We start from the raw sequence: 22344 nt of genomic DNA on the forward strand, positions 1-22344 counted from the left end.
CAGGGCTCCATCACGCGTAACGGTTACTTGGGAAGACAAACGCCATCACCCCAAACGTCCCCCCCTTCCTTCTTCTTCCACCAGCTTTATGTACTGAGCATGATGTCCCATGGTATGGAATGTCCCTCTGGCCAGTCTGGGTCAGCTGTCCTGGCTGTGCCCCCTCCCAGCTTCTTGTGCACCTCCAGCCTGCTCAGTCGGGAGAGCATGGGAAGCTGGAAATTCCTTGCCTAGTGTAAGCACTGCTCAGCAACAACTAAAACATCGGTGCGTTATCAACTTTGTTCTCATCCTAAATCCAAAACACAGCATTGTACCAGCTACTAGGAAGGAAATTAACTCTATCCCTGCCAAAACCAGGACAAAAACTAATATCCTAAGCATGAAGATGCCAATTACAAATTCACAGTGAGCACATGATGCTACAGGATGCAGAGTTCTTCTACTCAAAAGTCAAGAGGGAATACAGGATTTTAATTACTCAGTGCCCATTAAAAAATATCGGTTATAACCATCACAGCTTTTTATCTTTCTTTTGAAGACTCATTCCTGCCACAAAAAAGGCAGCTTTAGTAATATATTTCAATGTAGCCCGTGATAAGTATCTTTACTTAGTTTAGTAACACTCATTTAAGCAAATACTAATTATGCTTGTGAAATAGAAAGAATGAAAAAAACATACTGGCACAGGACAGAATAGACAAAAAGCAAATATGCAATGGTCAACCTAATTTCAAGAAAACTTTTATATTTCATTTTAAGCATGGTTGAAGTCAGCTTCATTTAAACAGGATTTAAGCATGCCACGGAAATGTTTTCCTTGCAGCCCAATTATTCTAGTTAATATACTTTAATATAAACAGAATTACATCCCTTAATCAAAGGAAACACTGTTTGCTCTGCCCCTAAAACCTCAGGACTGAAATTACAATCTTCCTGAAACTGCTGAAAATAAGCATGACCATTTGTTTTTCAAGACAGCCAGCTTTTGCAAAATCAATCAGAGGTTTCACTTCTTCTGGGACAAAGACAGAGGGCTCTGATTTGCTTTGTCTAAAAAGCACAGCTCACTGTTGGTCTTATAGATTATACCTTCCAGTTTTACAGAAATAATCTTTTTGGTATATAACTGCAATTGACAAACATGTGAGTTGCCCTTGTGGATGTAACAACACAGTCAATGATCCTCCTCTCCAGTAAAATGTGCAAGTTCTTCTCCGTTCCCCAGGGATAATGATTTACTACACATTAAATGCAAACTGAAATAAAAGCTGAATCTTAAAATGTGAAAAAAAAATGCTAGGTATAGCAAAAATAGAAGCCTTAGCAGCCCTCAGCCTGCATGTTTGGCACAACAAAAAAAGGTCCAATGTATATTTAATACCTTGGTTGAAACTATACTCATTGCAATGCAATCCCAGCTGAAGTCACATGAAAGAAAACCTACACTATGAAGAAACATTCACAGAAACATACTATGTGAATCTTGCCTTAAAATAAAATTTTAATTTACGAGCTAGAAACCTTAATGTTGGTATTTCCTTATTTGCATATAGTCATCTGAAAAAAATGGACATAGTAGAATTATGCTAACAAAGCAGGACCTTCTATTCTCTTTTAATGACCAGACACAGAGGTGTTTGATGCCTATTAATGACTTTGAATTAACAGACCAGATTCCTCCATCTGAAGATGGTGGTCCGGAAGTCCCAAGCCAAGCCGCTGCTACCGATGCTCTGTTAATTTACCTGCATTACCAATAAAAGGCTTCACAGGGATTTGGGCTACTGGAGTAGCGGAGACGACTGAAGTGCCACGTCGTCTTCCCTGGCCAACAGGTCACCTGACTGGAGGAATCTCTCCTTTCAGTCTTGGCATAAATTCCCATTGCAATAGTCTACTCAGGAACTTCACTCAACTTTTGACACGGGTATCTGCCTTTGCCATAGCAGTGCAGGGGCACTACAGGTGACTTGACAGCCTACTAAACTTTCTTCTTCTAGCTTATTTTAGCACTCTCAAAGTCCTCTTGCTTTATCTCCATTACTTTATAGCTAGAGGGATAAGATGATTCAAAGCTTCAGTGAGATGTTTGCAGCTTGGAAAGACTTACTCAGTGATCACCTACATTCACACAGCAATCCAGAGATGTATCCAGGAACATACATGCTTTTTCCCCTCCTATGAATATTAATCTCTTCTTTGAGAACAAAAGCTATTAAAAAGGAATGAAAGCTTAGCCTCTACAGATACCAGTGGTAGACAAGCACGTTTTGCGATCTGCAATGTTAGCACTATGCTTCACATGTCTAGCAAAGGAAAAATCCATTTAACTACACAATACATTGTCATGTGAAATTAAAGTGAATGATAAACACATTCCTACAACACTTAAAGAATAAGAATCATGGCAATGAAACTGAAAGAAAGGGAAATAATTTGAGATTCGTTATTATATACATGTATTTGCTGAATAAGCAATTCCTTGGTGCATTTATCATGGAAGAGAAAAAGAAGAAACATGCTTTATTCTCAGCACTGATCTTAAACCAGAAATAGCCATTACTAAGTGATGGTAAAAAACCCAAGGACTAAAAAGCTATAGTCAAGAAAACTCAATCCCTAGTGTTATTACTAGAATCTGCAAACAAATTTTGATTATTTTTGTCCTTTTCGGTACTAATAAAAATGGAATCACAACTACAGTTTTATAGTTTGGGAGAAAAGCGTTCCAAATTATGCCTCTAGACTATGACAATTTACAAGAAAGAACTTGAACAAGTACAAAGCCATGTCATGCGTGCTTTGGACGAAGTGCATTCATTAATCAGCAGGCAATTAGTGTGACTCCCACTTCAATAAGCTCTAAGGGACTGGAATAATGGTAACACAACAGAAAACCCCACCCTGCATCCTCTAAGTACCTCCTGCTGCTCCTGCTGGACTAGTAAGAAACTTTTTGGCCTCCAGCAGGGATTTGTGCTCGTCTATCATAGATTGCCCTCACTTAAACCCAGCTTGTCCTTCCTTCTCAATCCCATGCCACGTAGCTCACACCAAAGCCTCCACATTGTGCTACTGCTATGAAAAGTGGGGCTCTTCTGCAGATGAAATGAAGTTCCTTACGCTTCCTCATCTGTGTCTGTCTTTTGCACATGTTGACATGTTTAGATCAAGATCACTCAGGGATGGATTGTGCCCATGATTCACTTTCCTGTTTGGGGCATAGTAACAAGTAAATAAAAATATAAGCCTACCAGGAGCTTTATACCATTTCAGAAAAAAATACAGCAAGTTCTCTTCATAAATCTGGGTTTCTGTGCAGTGCAGTTAGGGCCATTTTATAGAGAAACAGCGGTTTGGTTCTCCTGGGTTGAAGTCAAATTCTGAGCACAGTCAATGCTGAAATCATTTTTAGACAGAGAATAATTTTTATAGTCACAAGACCTCACAGAAGATGACACAGCAGAGACAGAAGCAGCCGCAGTAATGCAAGGGTTCCACTCATCTTGTTTTTCTGCCAGGTCTTAATGACAGACTTTTACTGCTCTTAGCCAGAAGGTTCATTTCCTGTGATTGCTGTCTTTTGCTTTATAGCTTAACTTACACAGCAACATTTGTTCACCAAACTCCGTATGATAAGAAAATAACAGTATCAATGACAGACAGCAATCAGAAAAGGAATATTTACAGTCGAACCATTAACCTCGCCTATTGGCAAAACTCTCATTTCTTATTATCGTGAGAGCTACCAAGAATACGACTGTAGCAAGTCAGCTAGAAATCAATACAGAAGGCAAACATCATCAGAAGTCAAGATACAGTATTCTGATTGAAAATCAGCCAATTTCTTACTCCTGATACGAAGATGAGTTAATACTCCCAAACTGATTTTCATAACAATGAAAAATAACTACCCCGCTTATCATCGTGCCTCGTTTTACTTCCCAAACATTTTGCAAGGGTATCAATGGAGAAATCAGTCCAAAAAGACTGCAGAAGCTGGGATTAATGGACTGCATTCTTTTATTTTAAAAATGTCTTCTCGAACATAAAGAAAAGGGAAGGAACATTTTGCAACTAGAAATGCTATTCATAAAAGTGTAGGTAATAGAAACTGTAACTAGGTGACAGACTGAGATAATACAAGATTTTTACTTTGTATGGCTCACTGGATCTCCAGTGAAATTACACATACTATAGTTCAAAATACTGTTTTAGACAGTATTAAAGCGTTAAAACAGGAGCATCGGTAGGAAAAGGTACAGAAGGAAAATAGGGTTAGGTTGTGGGAGAGAAGGATTTTTCTCATTCACCCTTCTGCAATACATAATTCTGAAAATTCCCATTTTTGCCTTTAATTAGAACAATATTTGCTAAGTAATCAGCTAAGACCAGAATGACACTGTTCTAAAAACTGCTTTTAATAATTTCTCTGTATTCATGTGCTAATCCAAAAGCATTCTCTACCTGTAATTAACAAGAGTGGCAACACTGTGATCGCAGCAGTGTCATCTAATGGTACACTGTCAGAAAAGTTTTACAAACAAATTTGAACATCAATTTTACTCTTTCTCATACTGCATCATGAGGTCAGCTGAATGGGCACACAAGACCAATGAGGCCTTAAAACAGGGGGAAAAAAATCCCTGACTTCATACCCAGGAGAAAACATTTACGGAGAGCTGGACTCCTCTAAATTTCAAGTTATATTACACTTGAAGTTGTATCATAGAATCATAGAAGGGTTTGGGTTGGAAGGGACCTCTGAAGGTCATCTAGTCCAACCCCCCTGCCATGGGCAGGGACATCTTCAACTAGATCAGGTTGCTTAGAGCCCCGTCCAACCTGACCTGGAATGTTTGCAGGGACGGGGCATCCACCACCTCTCTGGGCAACCTATGCTGGTGTTTCACCAGGGGTTCATCATGTCAAGGTATACTACTGTACCTAAGTACATAATTTCTTACTGACAGTTTATGTTACACTTTGTATGAGTACTTCAAGTTTCATTAGAATTCCCTCCTATTCTTCTAAATTGACCTATAACCAAAATACAAAAAAATGCCCCAAAGATCACCTCTGAACAGCTACTTATGAGTGCTTAACTGGAGAGTTTCTCTAGTTTCTATTTTTAATTGCAACACTCAACCCCTCAAATGGCCTATTCTAGAAAACGTGAGAAACCTATTTACAGCATTTCTCCCAAGAAGGTAAGGATTATTTTATTGTTTTCTTTCTATTGCATTTTTATAGGATTCTAATATATTGTACATACTGTTTTACACACAAAACTGTGACATGAAAGGAAATTGTGGTCCACTCAAGCTGATGGAAATTCTACTACCAACTTCAATGGATCAGAAATAAATTCAGTAATCATAAAATCTAGAGTGTATCTAAAATGCTCAGGAAGCCTGCTGTGCAATATGGCTTGTGATTCCTAAACCTACAATAAACCTATTTAGCCCACAGTCCATCTCAATACAACTGCCATCTTTGCTGAATAACAATTTTCCCAGTGTACTGCAAACTGACAGTTTTAATTTTGAGTGCCTAAAAGCAACTAATCAAAAAATGTTTGAAAAAACTAGGAAGTTATTTTTGCATTTCATAATTATATTTTTTTGATATCCACTCAGTCATATCAATAAACATTTCTGCATATGCTGCATAATTCTCATAAACAAATCTCCATTTGCGGAATTATTGTTGTTGGGGTTTTTTTAATTAAATTTTTCAGTAAATTAAATAGGCTGCTAGCCACAGGTGTAGATTCTGGCTGAAAGTACTCTGCAGCTCCAAAAAACCTGTCTTTTATTTGGATGCCTAGACAGTAGGGTTGTGAGGAAGCTGGTAAAGTGCATGAGCCTACTGACAGCAGTGTTTGACAAATGCCTGGACTTGTCAGTTTCTGCCGAGGGTGGCACAGAGCCAGCACTCACAGGCAGCTTCTGCCAGACCTTGCCATGGGGAAATTCACAGCAACTGCTGCTGTCTCCAGAGGTACCAGGACTGAGTTTATTTTGGAATTCTTGTAGAAATTTTTTGTTGTAAAATGCCAAGGAATGACTGCTAAGCCGTGTTCTCAAATTATTTAATAATCCCACAATTTACTTGAGCCAGTCCATCTTCCTATGGGAACAGACTCCCCCTTAAAGGCTCAGGAAAGGGCATTTAGCCACCCTCTTAGAAGGCTGCTGTGCAGCTTCCTCAGGTGTTTCCTTCCTCTTGGGATGGAGAAATGAGGAGCAAAACCAAGGGCCACAGTGTGTTAAGAGAAACATGACAGGTCAGATGCTTACCGAAATACAAGGGAGGACAAGAGATCAGTAGGGTGCAAACGACAGACTGACTTTTTTCCAGCTTCCCATGCAAAGGGGAGAAGCTGTTCCCTCTGAAGTTTTCAAGGGGGACAGTAGGGTGCCACCAACGGGTGACGACTTCCTAGAGTGTGTAAAAATTCCTGGCTATGATAGAAACAGAAAGCCACATTAGAAGAAAAAAGCTGCATGTCGACCTAATGTAAGCCGTTTGCTGGATGGAGAGGTGCAGGCACAGTGCGGAACCTGGCAGTGAGAGCAGGCACCGTGTCAAGCTTAGAGCAGAAGGAACCAAGGCAACCGATTGACCCCATCCTCCGGTGGACTTTGGCAGCTGCTGTAAAGGGACCTGCTCAGATGGACAAAGCTGCTTGTAGCACATTAGTAGAGTGTACAACCCCGTTTCTCACTACTCCTTGCTGCTCTTTCCTCCTTGCTCTTCTACATTGCAGAAGGACACTACTCCCCATCACCATCAGGTATGAGGCCCTGCCTCCAGGACCCTGCGTGAGATCTGGCTACCTTTCCGTGAGGAGAAAATATCGCCACTGGCCTCCAGAGCTGCCAAGCGGCAGGAGGCCAGGCTGCAAGGGGAAGAGAAACCACCCACTGCTGCAGAGAGCAAAACAGCGGCAGCAAGGCTAAGGCACAGCAGAAAGGAAACTGAGAAGTATTTTTCCAGTATACTTTTTACATTGGGCAATGCTGATCTGTACCTGTGGACAGAATGAAATCCGGAGTCACAATTCTCTTTAACCAGAGCTAACCTCTCTCTACAGAAAAAAGAGGCAAAACTCCAGTAGCCGCTTCCTGAATCTTAGGCATCTTTACTCAAATACAGACAAAAAGCACTGCCTGCCTAACGAGCGTGTACCTTTAAATAAAACATCCTGTAAATGTTTTTACACACTATGAATGCTGGCACACTTACATACATATATTTACATGAATTCCAGAGTAACAAGCATGCCAAGCTGCCATTTCTTGTTTCAGCATCTTATCCTCGCTATCTCTATAATAAGTAAACTGAGCATTTAAAAATCAGTTCTTCCAGACATTCACATCCCCAGGAGTTCTTAAAACTTAATATAACCCTTCTGAAGCACCTTCATATAAGCTATCATTCTTGCCCATTCTGATTTAAACTAAATATAAATCCTTTGATTTCATCCAAAACCTAGTATCTGATTTCCTTTGTATTAAAGAGCATTCAAACTCCATACCTAATTAATATGTTAAAATAAAAAAATAACTAAAGAGCTACTTTGATGAAAGCTCACAATTAGTGGCATGAAAATACTGATTTAAAAGGCCTTTTAAAAATAATTTGGCATCTGGCTACCTGTTATACAATGAATAGCATTTCTCTTTGGTTATTGCCTTGTGAGCATTTGCCGCATTTGGAAGATGGTGCGAGCACTACACTATTGATTTATGCCAGTAACTCTCTCATCTCACCTCTCCAGGAAACAGAACAGAGGCATGTTCCTACCATTCTCAACTGTGTGACGGACTGGGCAATATTTCACAATAAGCAACATTTATTCCATAATCCTGGTCTACCTGAATCATAAGGATGAAGAGTTTCTCAATCTCCAAAGCTACACTGTATACACTGTATTCTAACCAAGTGAAGGACTGAATTTCAGTATTCTGTATCAGTGAAACCCATGGTTCAAACACAGATAATGTGCTCTGTAGTTTGGCTTAAATGAAAAGTCTTTTCAATAATTTTAAATGCATTGCCTTATACATAGGTTTGCTTTCAATATTGTGTTATTGCACAAAATTAGGAGTATCTTAAAGGTTTACTTAACCATCTCACTTTACTTGTTATCCCATCGGCACTTACTTTTCTTCTAGATCCTGAAAATGTAAATGTATACAGGGTTATTCAGACAAAATGCAAAGTCTATGTGTATGTTCTTGCACTGCGACAGTTCTTCAGATTCTCCTGGTTTTGACAGTGATCTCTCCCAATTATTCTCAATTTAAGCAGCTAGTTTCTTACTGATATAAATATTTCATATGGGAAATGGTAAATTTATCAAATTGAAATGCAGTCTTTGTACTGCACGAGGGCACTAATTGCACACTATTTCTGGCTTACTTCTTGCCATCTTCGGCTGCAGGTTTCAGTACCAGAGTCAGCCACTTAAAAGATCAACGCCTCAGCTGTTTCTACAAAGACAGATGCTCCAGTCTTAGGAAGCATTACTGAGCTGCCTCCTGCAGAGAGACACAGAGATCTAGCGATATTATCCATTTAGAGATCAAGGCCTTAGACAACGATAAACAGCTGTTTTCAGGAACTCTTCCTGTAAGATTTCACACAGAAAATACACTACTTCTAATCATCATGAAAAAGCCAACGAACGTTTCACTTATGCTCAAAAAAGTATTTTCCTTGTGCTATTTTGCAAGATCAGGTCAATCTTCATGCATTTTGTAAAAAAAAAAAAAATTATAAATTTTGAAGCCAACAGGGATGAAATTCATCAAGTATCTAGCCTGTTTTTTGACATGACACAAAATCCTCAGGATTAACCTGTGGTACTTATTTCCCAACTTTGTCTAAAGTGGAGCAGCAAACCAGCAGTGTACATTTCTCAAAAGGCACGAAAGGGAGTGGATTCCAGGCTCCAGTGAAATAAGAAAACACTGTGAGTAAAACATATTTAAAACACTTAAAAGAATATTTTGGCATCTTTCTTTTGACTGAAGAGAATCGTAGAAAACTAATGACTAAGATAGAATTCCCCTTTTCACCAATTTTGTGCTATAACATTTCAGTTTGCATTTCAAAATGAGTCTCTTTTAAAGCAAAAATGGATCAACCACATGGGGTTTTTTTCCGTTTGTTTAAAAACAATATTTAAGATATTGCAAAACATCTATAAAGGCATGTTACCAATATGAAGTAGCCATATAAACTCCACATGCAGGAAGTCCGAGACCAGCAACAAACCAAAGGGGTCTTTTTAACCTAAAAATTTTAACTCCAGATAAAACTCTTAAAGATATACATGATATTACACAAACACTGTATATGACAAAAAGAAAATGAGAAATCAAAACTGAAAAGGAAAACATAAAGATGTAGGTATAATAAGGTTAACTTGTTAGTATTACCAACTTACCAGGTCCAACATGACACAGTTTTTCCCAATCTTACGGCAAAAAGTCTCAGAAAACAAATTTTTAAATCTAACTAAGTACATGGTTTACTTTAGGAATGGCTTAAATAAAGCATATGTTATAAACCACATTTGTGGTCACTACAGGATTTTGCCAGAAGCCAAAATGTAATCTGTCTCATCACATAGCTGAGATGAAGTTGTGGTACCACAGCTCCGTGGTACTTGGAAGAAAAGCTGGATCAGACTGAAGACAGGATTTCTTGTGAAGATGAGGAGTTAAAATGGTTACATTTCCTTCCATCATACTGCACACACCAGAGCACAAATATTGCCTGTTATAGGAAGGATTATTTTCAATCATTTGAGAAGACAACAGCAAGATGTTGGTCCTCTCATGAAGAACGTTCTGTTCCCCTTTTGCTGTGACTATCAATGGTGCTATTTATCAGCTAACAGCCGTGATTAATGCTGGCATTGCTAGCCACATAAATATAGCTTCACTCTTTCCCCTTATCTTCTGAGAATGTTGTGGTGTCTCTTTTTATAAATTTGGGGAAGACAAAGTGTGCAGAACATTCACGACATGAGAATTCAACTTTGAATTCCAAGACTGCAATATGTTCAGCAGCAGGTTTCTAAAAAGATATGTGAAACTGCAGTGCAAAAATAAAGAACAAAAAGCTAAAATTAAAACAAAATTCCTTTCTACTATGTAGTTCAAGTATTCTTTTAGAGTGAAATTCACAGTACTTGGAGAAAATTCAATTGTCAGGCTTTTAAGCAGAGGATCTGTAAAAAGTTTTGGAAGAATGGGGTGTTAATGCGCTGTTACAGACTTACAGTGTAAGACTCCTCTGAGACAGTCCTGGGATAAATCTTCCAAGCTCCATTTTTAATATCTAACACATCTGTCTTAGTAGCTCCACTTAACATCTGGATATATATTCTTACACAGTGCCTCCCATGGACTGTCCTGTAGTCACATTCTGGCTCGTAACCGCTGGTACAGGCACTGCCGCAGCATGCAGGCAATGCAACAGAAACAGTGGTACTGGCTCGGACCAAAGGTCCTGCGACCTCACTGCTCTGTCTCCATCAGGGCATATAAGCAGATGCTAACAGAGAAACAAGATGACAGGCACATATATTATTTTCCTCCAATGTCCTCCTAGGCATTAAGAATTTGGAGCAAAGACCTTCAGAGTTAGATGTGTTTTCTGTGCATTTCAATGCCCTTTGTGGATTTTTCTTCCATGAACTCGCTGAATCTCCTCTTGCACCCACATAAACTTCCAGTAAGAATTCCGTTTTACATGCCCCGTTCCTTAGTGAAACACCACTGGGACTACCACAGGGATACTTTAAAGAATACATTAAAAAGAGCAAGTATTACACTCAAGAAAGGATTTAAACAAAACTGACTTCCCAAATCAAGCCCCTTTCTGTGCACTTCCCATTCAGCAGCCATCTAAATCCACTAAGTGCTTGCCTAATGCCTGTAAAGTGCCCTCGATTCAAGTTCTGCAGGTGTTCTTAAAATCTCACTGAGTAGCTCCAAGAGAAAGGGAAAACAAGCAGAAACACAGTGGATGACAGCCAGGACATTCAGTCAAGAGTGGATGGGTCCTAGCTTGGGGTCCCATTACAAGGTACTGTTTCCATATTTTCCCCTTAAGAAACAAAGGCTCAGTCCTGGAAGCCCAAACCCACTTGAGATCTGAAAGCTGGTCAATGCGGGAGGGAGCATATCTGTAGCTCCCCATCTGGCCTGAAGGATCTTCTACACTTCAATAAGACACCACGCACATTCTCCTTCCTGACAAGCTTGCAGGGGCTTGGTAAAACACTCCCTTGGTTGCTAAAGATGGGAGAGCTGAGCTTTATCAGAGACAGGAAAAAATTCAGAAAGCAAGCAGAGAGTAACCCAGGCATCTCGCCTTTTTGGTAAGATTTCAAGCTATGAGACTATTCTGTGAAACCAGAGCCCAACAACTACCTTCTCCCCCAGTATCTTTTCAAAAGAAAAAGCCAGTACTTACTCAGCCTTTTGAAAGGCGATAGGTGTATACCGTCCAAAGTGAACTACAGGCTCCAAAACAGGGTGGGTGACAACCGTCCAGAGCAACCCTAATGTCTGGGCTCTGGGACTAGCAAGTACTGAGGAAACACCACTCTTGTCCTGTTGCCTCCCAGGTAGCTTGAGGAGGCTTCCTTGCTGCTCGAGCGGCAGCTTTCCAAATTGACCTTTTAAAGCACTTGACATTTTATACAGCACCTAGTATTCATTTCAGAACCTGAGATTCCATCTTAGGAGACGGATCTCCTATCTTTTGTTTACTCTAGACCTAGACTCCTGTATTATGGGGAAAAAAAAAAATAACAGATGTTTTCCTTGCATACAAATAATCACATTTACATTCACATTTTTGTTTATTTACAAATAATATGAATGATGGATATGACTGAATTACAACACTTATTCAGGAACTGGGCAAGTCTCTCTAGCTCATGGAACAAAAACATTTGAGCATCTATTTTTAATGAATGTCAGGGAAAGCTTGATAGAATATCAATACATGTAGAGGAAGAATATACATAAAAGTTTATTCTTGCAAGAGTGAGTATATTACAACTTCCGTTTCAGTGACATAAATATCAGTGAAGTAATTTCCTATTAATGTAAACAGCCTTCTAGGTTTCTGCTACCGTATTTGAGATCTGAAATTGCTCAAGTCACTTCATCAGGTAAGCATGGAAAGGTCCTGTGCAATACTACTTTTTGTAGTTAAATTTCTACTATGGCTTTTTCTCTCTCCCAAGGAATATATTATGACAAGCCCAAAATAGGCTGTTAGTCAGATTTATCATGCTCACATTGCTGTTCAGGAAGTGGATTACTGACTTAATCTAATTTTAAATATGAGCTGCAGTTGTATGTACAGCGTCACTGAGTCAGCCTGTTGTGTTCCTGCAGGTCAAAATACCTTTTAGGAATCCTTTCTGAACTACATGTGCGGTACATGCCTAAGAGCAGACTGTAAAATGCCAATATGTGATCAGCAGATTGACCAACAGGTAAAGCCTGGACACATGTAATAGAGGGGTTTTACTGTTGTTGTCTTTAAACACGGCTCCAGTATTTATCAGTTAAGCAGTCAAGGAACAAAGTAAGCAGCAAGACAGCACTTGTGTGAGCAAGACAGCACAAATCTGCATGGTTAAAGTAAATCTATCACACCCTTCTTAGTTTGAAACATTCAAAAAAGGGAGGAAAATTAGCTAGCAGAAGAATCAAACCAATATTACCTAAATCTTATTTCTCCTCCTGTGTGGGTTTAGCTGGCCCTAGCTCCTTTTACTTCATGCTTTTGAGACAAAGTACCTCTACATAGTTTTAAGCAGAGTTTTAACTAACACACTTACAATTCAAACCTTAGTTGTAACTTTAATACCCTCATATAAATTTACCCAATGGACATGTAACTTCCCAAACATTAAGGCAGTGTTTACCAGCACCCTTACCTCCACGGTCCCGTGCTGCTAAATTCTGTCCTCTTCTTAGAGTAACGTCCAACTGGTACATTCCGGGATCCCCAGAGGGAAAATCTGCATTACTCGTTCCAACCAGATTTCTTCTCTGAAGGGGAAAAAATAAAAATGCAATAGCTGATGTTACTAAAAGTTTCATGTAAGGTATATTTTTCCTTGGTATCACCATCCTGTTGAACTAAGACAAGGCCATATCCCATTCCCCCACCTCAGAGCTAATATCCCAACACCAAGAAACCTGCTCCTGTCATCAGCATGACAATTCCTGAGCATCCTTTTTTAAAAACAAAACAAAACAAAACTGGTTGACATCTCAATGGTTAAATTTATTAATTAAAAAAGGTGGTTGAAAAATAATTCTTTGATACCTGTATTTATTATGGCAACCTCCATTTTTAATTACATTCACATAGACTCCTGGCCCAGTAGAGCAGAATAAGTAAGAAAAAACAGACCTGGACCTTACAGTGCTATTTGGACTAGTCATTACCAGTAGCCTCAGACCCTGTATTTATTCGACAGTGACAATCTAGGCATTGAATAAATATACATGAGTTATGATTTTGTCAGCTACTGCAGGATTTTGCAAGATATGTGTTTTCTTCCACAGAGTTATGGGGGAAACCGGGGGGGGGGGGGGGGAAACAATAAAGACATTAAATGCAGCTGTATCTCTTCATTTGTAATACATGCCTTCTTAGTTTGCCTGTTTGCCAGGGCAAAGATAAGATTCTTAGAGAGTTAGTTGTATAAACTGTATCATAAAAAATAAAATAAAAAAAAATAAAGGAAGTCAGAATGAAAGGAACTCTCTGGACTGCATGAATAGTAAACACATTTCTGTCCCAAAAGACAAAGGAGAGAAATTATGTTTCTTAGTTTGTACAAGCTTTTGCAAAATAGTTTTAACACAGCTCTCTAGCATCTAATTACAATGCATGCTTGGAACACCACATTTAATTTTAAGACTAGAACAACTGTATCTATTATACAGTCACAGTACATACAGGAGCTTCATATATTATACACACAGAGCACCACTGTTACATATTCTTATGCTAGGAACTAAATCTTTTAAGACTGGTACTATTAACATTTTATTATGTGATTATGGGTCCTCTGCAAGAAAAAAAAAAGGCAGCATGCTAGAAACACCTCAGAGACCACGTGTGTACTAAGTGCTATGCCACTTCAACAAGAAACTTTAGTTGATTCTCTTCCTACTACCCCCCCCTTTTTTTTAAGGTAATAATAAATCTAAGGCATGAAGGAAGCCACAAAATAAAGGCATTTTAAGATACAGTTAATTCTTGTTATTCCAGGGTCACAACTCTGAGCCCTAGCGTATTAACCTTTGCTGCAACATGTACGATGCTGGCCAGAGCATGCATACTGACATGCTCACCACTTCCACAGCAATGAAACTGTTCAAAACTCGCACACCGCAGAGAAAATGGTTAGATGAGCTTTGATTTGGTGGGGGGTGTTGTTCTTGAAATCTCTCAACATTTATCTTCTAATTTTGTCCTTGTAAAGTAACTGCTGAAGCATGCCTGAAACTATCAAAAGACCTTGCAAGACTCTTGCAGAAGGCACCCACCACCACCTTTTAAATGACTAATGCCTCACTCACCATCTCTTTTCTTTTCTTTAATGCACTGACCACAGACGCCTCACTCACCATCTCTTTTGTTTTCTTTTCTTTAATGCACTGACCACAGAAGGATACAAGGTTGACAATAATGAATTTCCACCCCACCCCTGCAATGCCTAGTATCTAGTCCAGACAGAAATAAGGAAAAAATTGCACACTGGCCTGATCCTCAGCCTCATCCTAGGCCCCAGCATTCATCAGGGCATTGCAAAAGAAGAAACTTGTGTTCTGAAGTAAATAATAAACACCAAAACTTTCCTTCCCTTTCTTGCCCTTCTACAAGAGCTTGCAGACCCAAAAGAAACACGATGTCTCCCAACATTTATCTAGAAATTACTTTTATTAAATCTTTAACAAAAATGTTGAGATTCCAGACAAAGACCAGGAAGGCAATTAACCATATTTTCACATATGCAAAATCACCTGTGGGAAGGCAATGCCTGAATTAATTCCTTTGAATTCATTTTTAGTAGTGGTCTGTCACTATTTTACTTTAGAATATGCTTTTTAGCTAAACTATGACTAAATTCTCAGGTTCTACAATTTCCACTAAAATCAACATTAATCTGTTTTAAGGGAAATCTATTATTTGGCACAAACACTGAAGCCTTGTATACAGTGAATTTCGATAGAGGGGTTAAAGAACGCTGATCGTCTTGAAAACACGCCACGTGCAGAGGTCAGGACAGAGGTCTTGATGACCATACCCGTGCTCAGCTGCACTCTCTTGTTTAACAGATACCAACCCCCCCAGGCTGTTCTCTTACCAAACAGTGAGAGCAACAACAGGAGCTGCTTCCACTTTCAGTGCGACATCTGGGAGAAGTCTTCCAACAGCCTGCACTTATATGAATCCTTGCAGCTGCAGGTCACTTCTGACTCACGGCATGTCAAGTGATGCTCTAACATGCCCAGAAAAGCATCGTTTCGTCGAGCCGAACTGAACACAGAGCTCACACCGGCCACGTTTTTGATGACCCCCCCACGAGCGGCACTCCTCCTTTAAGTGTCTGTTTTTCCAAGAACTATCTCCATATTATACAAACTCATCTGAAATCTGAAGGAAGACTATTTCCAACAAAAACAGGAAGCAGAAATAAAATAACTTTTCAGTTTGGTTTCAATTTGGCCCAACCACCATTATTCAGCTGGGTTATTTATTAGCTGTAAGTCAGCTGAACCTTTTACATTAAAGGGGTACACGAGGCAAGCCATGGTGGACACAGGATGCTCTGTTAGAACAACTACCAACAAACAGCAGAATGGATAACTACTAACTGGAAAACGCTCAGGACTGTATATAAAGACAAAAAATCAAAGACAGCATTACTACACGAGTGTGTATTAAGCACACTTACGGAGCTAAGCTGTTAGTTTTAAGCACACTTATGGAGCTAAGCTGTTAGTTTAACAATGTGAAATAATATGTTTCCTCACTTTTACAGAAGCCCCGGTGTTTAGACATGTACTGAGACATATGCCATTCTGGAGACATATAAGACCGAGGGGAGCTGAGGAGGAACGTGCCCTTGCCCAGGTCTTGTGCCACTGCCACATTACGGGCCACACAAAAATCAATGCAAAAAGTCTGTGCATCTTAGCACCAAAAAAACCCCAGTTTTCTGATACCTGTGACTAGTATCAGTGAGGAGTTTCTGCTACCCAAGCTGACAAAAAGCCCAAACTACTGTCAGGAGGGTAATTAAAGGTTTTTATTTTTTTTAAAACTTCCATTTCTGCAGCATATAAACAAAAAAATTAATTGAATTTTCTCCAGAAAATTTCTAGAGCAGCTGGAAACTCTGGCTGCAGCTATGTCACTAAACCCTTTGCGATTCACGGACGTGAAAAGTTAGGCAAGTACTTCCACCTCTGTTGTTCACACCGTGAGAGACACTTCACTCTGTTTTCCAGATTTAGCAGCTTAACAACTAGATGAACAAACTACTTTTTACAGCTGAACAAATGTCGAGCATGTAAAAGGACTGTAAGGTAGCTGACGGGTAGGTACATGCGTGTAGCTGCACACCAGTAATAAAGGAAAAAGCTATCTGATTTTTTGTACATCCAATGCTTCCACCGTACGAAGTGTTCACTAGTCAGAACCCAGTTGCACCTCAGCATGCAAGAAAAATGATGCCGCTTTGAAACTGACAGGATGGCTAAAATCACCACCATTCCCACATCATATCATTTTTCACCTTTTGTTAAAAACACACTATAAAACAAAAAGACTGTGAATCTGATTCTGGTCACTGGGCATTACTGAAGTCAGGGGTGAACCTGTTGAAGTCAGAATAGCAATTTAAAAGACGAGAATCAGTAACATCGTTTGTGCTATCTTCTTACAAACCACATCACAAAGTTTCAGGCTAACTCATTAACTTCTCCCAGACTGAGACCCTGAAGATTACTACCACTTTTGCCACTGAAAACTATCTATCACCCTTTCATATCACCATGAATACCGACACTCTCCTTCAAAGCTCTTAATATTTCTAACATTAATCAGCTAACAATCTGAGGAATCAATGGCTTCGCTGCTCTCGTACAATTTATATACCATACACTAGCATGAGTTTGGGCCAGTAATTCAGGGGATGTAAGAGATTTAAGGAACCCTCTGCTGCAGAAAACAATTACCACTTCAGAAGAACCGATCCTCAAATTTTATATAGATTGTTCAATGCCAAAACTGAAAATATTCAGCAGTTTAAAAAAATTAATACACACCTGTAATACACTCCGCCTTCCAAAAAAGAAAAAAAAAAAAATCTTTAGTGATACAGCCCAAAACTAACATTTTCCTATACTTAAAAGTATATTTTGGAAAGACATATTAACTAGAATAACTAGAAGGCCAATGGCATTCTGGCCTGTATCAGAAATAGTGTGGCCAGCAGGAGTAGGGAAGTGATCGTGCCCCTGTACTCGGCACTGGTGAGGCCGCACCTCGAATACTGTGTTCAGTTTTGGGCCCCTCACTACAAGAAGGACGTTGAGGTGCTGGAGCGTGTCCAGAGAAGGGCAACGAGGCTGGTGAGGGGTCTGGAGAACAAGTCTGATGAGGAGCGGCTGAGGGAACTGGGGTTGTTGAGCCTGGAGAAAAGGAGGCTGAGGGGAGACCTCATCGCTCTCTACAACCACCTGAAAGGAGGTTGTAGCGAGGTGGGGGTCGGTCTCTTCTCCCAAGGAACAAGCGATAGGACGAGAGGAAACGGCCTCAAGTTGCGCCAGGGGAGGTTTAGATTGGATATGAGGAAAAATTTCTTTACTGAAAGAGTGGTTGAACGTTGGAAGAGGCTGCCCAGGGGAGTGGTTGAGTCACCATCCCTGGAGGTATTTAAAAGACGAGTAGATGAGGCACTTAGGGACATGGTTTAGTGGGCATGGGGGTGTTGGGTTGATGGTTGGACTCGATGATCTTAGAGGTCTTTTCCAACCTTAATGATTCTAAGTATGTTCTATGTTCTAAGTATGTTCTAGATTGAAGTAATATTCTTATCTGAGTCATTTAAGCAACAGGTTACAGCTCTGTTGATTTGCTGCTCCATTTCAGTATTTTGCCAGAACACACTGTTAAGATAAGCAAAAAGCACTTATTTTTTCCAGCATAAAACAAAGGCATCAGCATCAACACTTCCTTTGGTAGACAAAGGAAGAGGGAAATGTAACAGGAGTTGCATAGAAGGAGTGACCAGAGAAGCTGGAGATCTGGCTGCACCGACTGCCCCTGTGCTGGGGTCATTGTCAGGAAATGGGACAGTGAAATAAACAGCGTTCCTTTCATAGTTGCATACAACTGATGAAATTAAATCAAAGTGTCCTGCAAGGAGGAAGCAGCAGAACATCAACAGTCAAGGGTTCACAGCATGGCATGAAATACTATTAGCCTTCAAACAGAAAAAAAATACCAAAAAGTTTGAAGTAATGTAACTGCGTCTTCAATATTGCATAAGCAGAATTTTCCACCCCAGTTACTGCCTGGCTCAAACTGATTTCTTCAGATCATTTTCATCTGTCAAAGCTTCATGCTTTGGAAACACCTGCTGGCAAGAAATTCAGAAATTCTGAATATCCAAGTGGCTGTCAACTCCTTGTCTGTGCAACTAATGGGAACTGACTGTGCTTCAAAGTTACAACAATAAAGTCAAGTGACAAGCAATTTTTAATTTCGCTGAAAGTATTTACTTATCTAATTTAAGAGTTACAATGATTGTGTCCTAAACAGCACTTTGTATGCTAGCGTTCTGGTTGATGGCAGGTCAGAAAGAACAGAGGAACTTCTCAGTAAAAACAGTTATACAGCTCACTTAATCTCATCCATTCTATTTTCCCTATTCCCTAAATAAAAAGGCAGGTGTATAGTGTGAACCCATTTCAATAGCAATATAAAAGAACATTGTGGGATTTTAAATATTACTGGAAATGTGCAGAAATTTTTAGCAGCATTTTATGTGCACTAATAATGTGCTTTTTGATTAACCATGTATGTGCTTTGGATGAGACTGGCTACTTCGTTAAAGCTTGCCATACAACAGATGTTTCCCACAGACAAGATACGAGCATTTATAACGAATGTGAAAAGCCTCAACTGTTGTGAAGGTTTTGAATTGAATAAAATGTACTGATGAACTGTAAAAGTCGGATTTTGTGTATGTGCTCTTTACCACATAATGGCAACAGTGCATACATGCTAGTCTGAAACGTCTCGATTACGAAGAACTATGAATTTAAGATTCTTTCTGCAGAATAAAGACATTTTTAAAGTTAGCATTAATCACATACATATAAACACACATTTTAATATAGGTCGGTATGCTCTGAATATGACCATCTAATTTATGCTGTCAGGAAATACACTGTGGCTAAATAATACTCACGAGTGCATAAAGGATTAAGCCTCTTTCCTGAGCTTTTTGGCTACGGCTGAAAGAGGTATTTAATCTGCTTATTAAAGAAAACCCTTAAGAATCAAATAGTAATACTGACCATTTACATCTGCAGAATAATTGGACTATTTTCGGTGACATCTGTACTAGTTGTTGCTCTCTGATTTTATTTGAAAGCAACCAAAAGCAAATGCTAATTTTCAGTATCACACTGATTACCGTCAACAGCTTGCTAGATTTCCTTCTGAAAATGTAATGAATAGATGCAGAAATAATAATAAAAGATGTAAGCATGTTAACATTTTGAAAGTTTTCGTATTCAGAAGTACACTTCAAATCACTTGTTTCAGTTGAAGCATTATCCCTGTCTGGCAGCAAAGGAAACCAAATACCAATATTGACAAAGCAATCAGAAGAGATTCCACCAAGTTGTCCCTCCTTCCATCTGTCTCCATATCCTGGTTTTGGGATGGAAAACTCAGTTTTCTGCCATTTATTCATTCAAATCTACTATAAAATTTTACTGCAGCATCACGTATAGAGACTAAGATAGTAAAGCAAACAGAAAATAAAAACAAAGAGTCCCTTCTCCACCAAGATTATCCATTTATTCTTGAACAAAGCAACCACAGCTTCCTCCCCAGTTTTGTTACACTCCACCCTGCCCTCCTCGCCCTCCCCCCCGTGTTATTATCCTCCCTTGTTATATCACAAATTAAAAGCTCTCGTCTGGTCTCTCCTGTGACAAGCAACTGCTGTAATCGTGCCAAATCCTTCCGGGGTTATCGGTGTTTCTTACAGACACAATAGTTCACCTACATACAACAAATTGTAAGCACAGGAATTTAGACTGTCAGCTTTTCAAGGACTGAAGAAAGTCTTTGTTTTCATATATAAGTAAGGGCAGATAATTCTTCGTTGCATTTTCCACCTTTTATTCCTCTTTTCATTGTTAAAAGTATATTGCCTCAACCTCTTTGTAGCAGGTTGTGTAACACTTTTTTTGAAAAGTCCAAATACGTTTTACCACTTTGTTTCCCCTTGTCTGGTACTGCTTTGATAAATTGAAAGCTTTTTGATCTACTATTGATGAGCAATTCTTTTGTAGAAGACATAAGTTTAAAACTACTATATCTGGTATTTCAACTACTGAGTTATGAATCTGTAACTAGACTTTGATCAAGATCATAAGCACAGAAATATCAGTATCAGGCCATTGTCTTTAAAATTACCCATTTTGTGCCCAGCACTCCAGGATAGCTACTGCTTTTAGCTGAACGTGGTTTTGCTAAAAATTCAGCTGGTTTCACACTTAGATTTTACCCTCTGAACAAAGTGATTTGTTACAACCTACTGGTTTGCTCTGGAACCATTTCTTTTCGCATCTTTTTCGCTGACAATGCTTCGTCATTAAACCAGGAAATAGCACATCCAGAGCAGGTTCTTCTCCTACAGCATCCGCAGAGGGGGCTCATACAGAGAAACCCGTGTCCTCACCAGCAGCCGTACCGTCCGTCGCAACAGGACAGCAGCTTCCCTAACCACTGCAGGTGCCTTTTCAGGAGAGGCTGGTTGCTGAAGGTGAAGGGAGGGATAGGTTGTGCATAATTCCCTTCTGAATAACATTACAGAGGAGATCAGGAATAAATTAAGTAGGTATGCTAGATAAATCAATGCACTTCTGATTTGACATATCTAATTAAAACTACAGATTAGCACAATGGCTAGGGTATTCCTATTGCTTTGTCTTCAAAAAATCCTTCGTGACACAGAATAAAGAAACATTCTACTTTGTTTAAAATAAAAAACAAAACTATTTTCTACAAAAGATACCCACATTTCTAAGTCACCCTTTTAGCTGTTCAGCAGCAAACTACACAAAGCATTCAACAAAAGTGGCCCTAACCCTGCAAACATGTATACAAATGCACACATACCTGAATACAACCAAACCATTTCAGAAAACTAACAACAAAAAAACATTTCCCCACAACATGGTTGCAAAATCCAGTATAAACGGAAGCTTCGTGTATATTGGAGGAAACCATTTTCTAAATACATTATCTAAATTGCCTTGCCTTTACAGCCTATAAAATCCAGATGTTTATTTATGTAAGCCTGAAAGCTATGTTAACAGAAAAATAATTCATTCCTGACTGCATATAGTTATCTGGCGTTATCTCTATTAATGGACAAGAAAAAACTCTCTTTTCTGGCATCCAGAAACAACTTGCTTTTCAGAAGCAAGATATAAACCAGGAAGAACTGTTTTTGACATGTTCCCAGTACAAAACTTCTCCAGTTAAACCAGTACTATTGGAATGTACTGCAAGTACCTTTCCAGAATTATCCTTCCTTGCTGCATGGAAACTAGTGACTACTGAGGACAGCCACACGGTTTCAATATAGTATCATAATTACTCGCCAGGGACTTTAGCTGAATGGGGCAAAGACATTTGCAGGCAGCAATTATGATCAAGATCACTTTGATCTGATGTGAAGAAAATGCTTCCAAAAACTGGAAATTAAATTCAAGACCAAGAGCGTCTAACTGTCCTTGTTCCTTTAAAGGCATTTTCTTGCATGATTTTTAAGAGTCTTTATACCAGCTGGTCACAGAAAGGCTTCCTACTGACAACAGTTAAACTGGTAAGTCCAGAAAGAGTTAAACCAAAATCCAGTGTACGTAGTGCAAGAAATAGTGGCAAAGAAGAATCTCCTAGAAAAAAAACACTTGTAATGAGAAGGACAGTCAATTGCTAACCATGCAATTTTTCGTCTTCGTT

At 39.2% G+C, this 22344-nt stretch overlaps 1 protein-coding gene across 1 annotated transcript in view; it reads right to left on the minus strand.

The window, feature by feature from the left end:
* The window catches only part of MCTP1 (multiple C2 and transmembrane domain containing 1), a 177847-nt gene extending 164753 nt beyond the window's left edge, over positions 1–13094 (minus strand). Inside the window, 1 exon segment of the mRNA XM_019474378.1 lies at positions 12986–13094. Within this exon segment, the coding sequence (XP_019329923.1) occupies positions 12986–13046 (61 nt within the window). The 5' untranslated portion in view covers positions 13047–13094.
* Positions 13095–22344: the final 9250 nt, after the last annotated feature.

Source organism: Aptenodytes forsteri, unplaced genomic scaffold, assembly GCF_000699145.1.
Source record: "Aptenodytes forsteri isolate BGI_AS27 unplaced genomic scaffold, ASM69914v1 Scaffold41, whole genome shotgun sequence".
NCBI classification, from domain to species: domain Eukaryota; kingdom Metazoa; phylum Chordata; class Aves; order Sphenisciformes; family Spheniscidae; genus Aptenodytes; species Aptenodytes forsteri.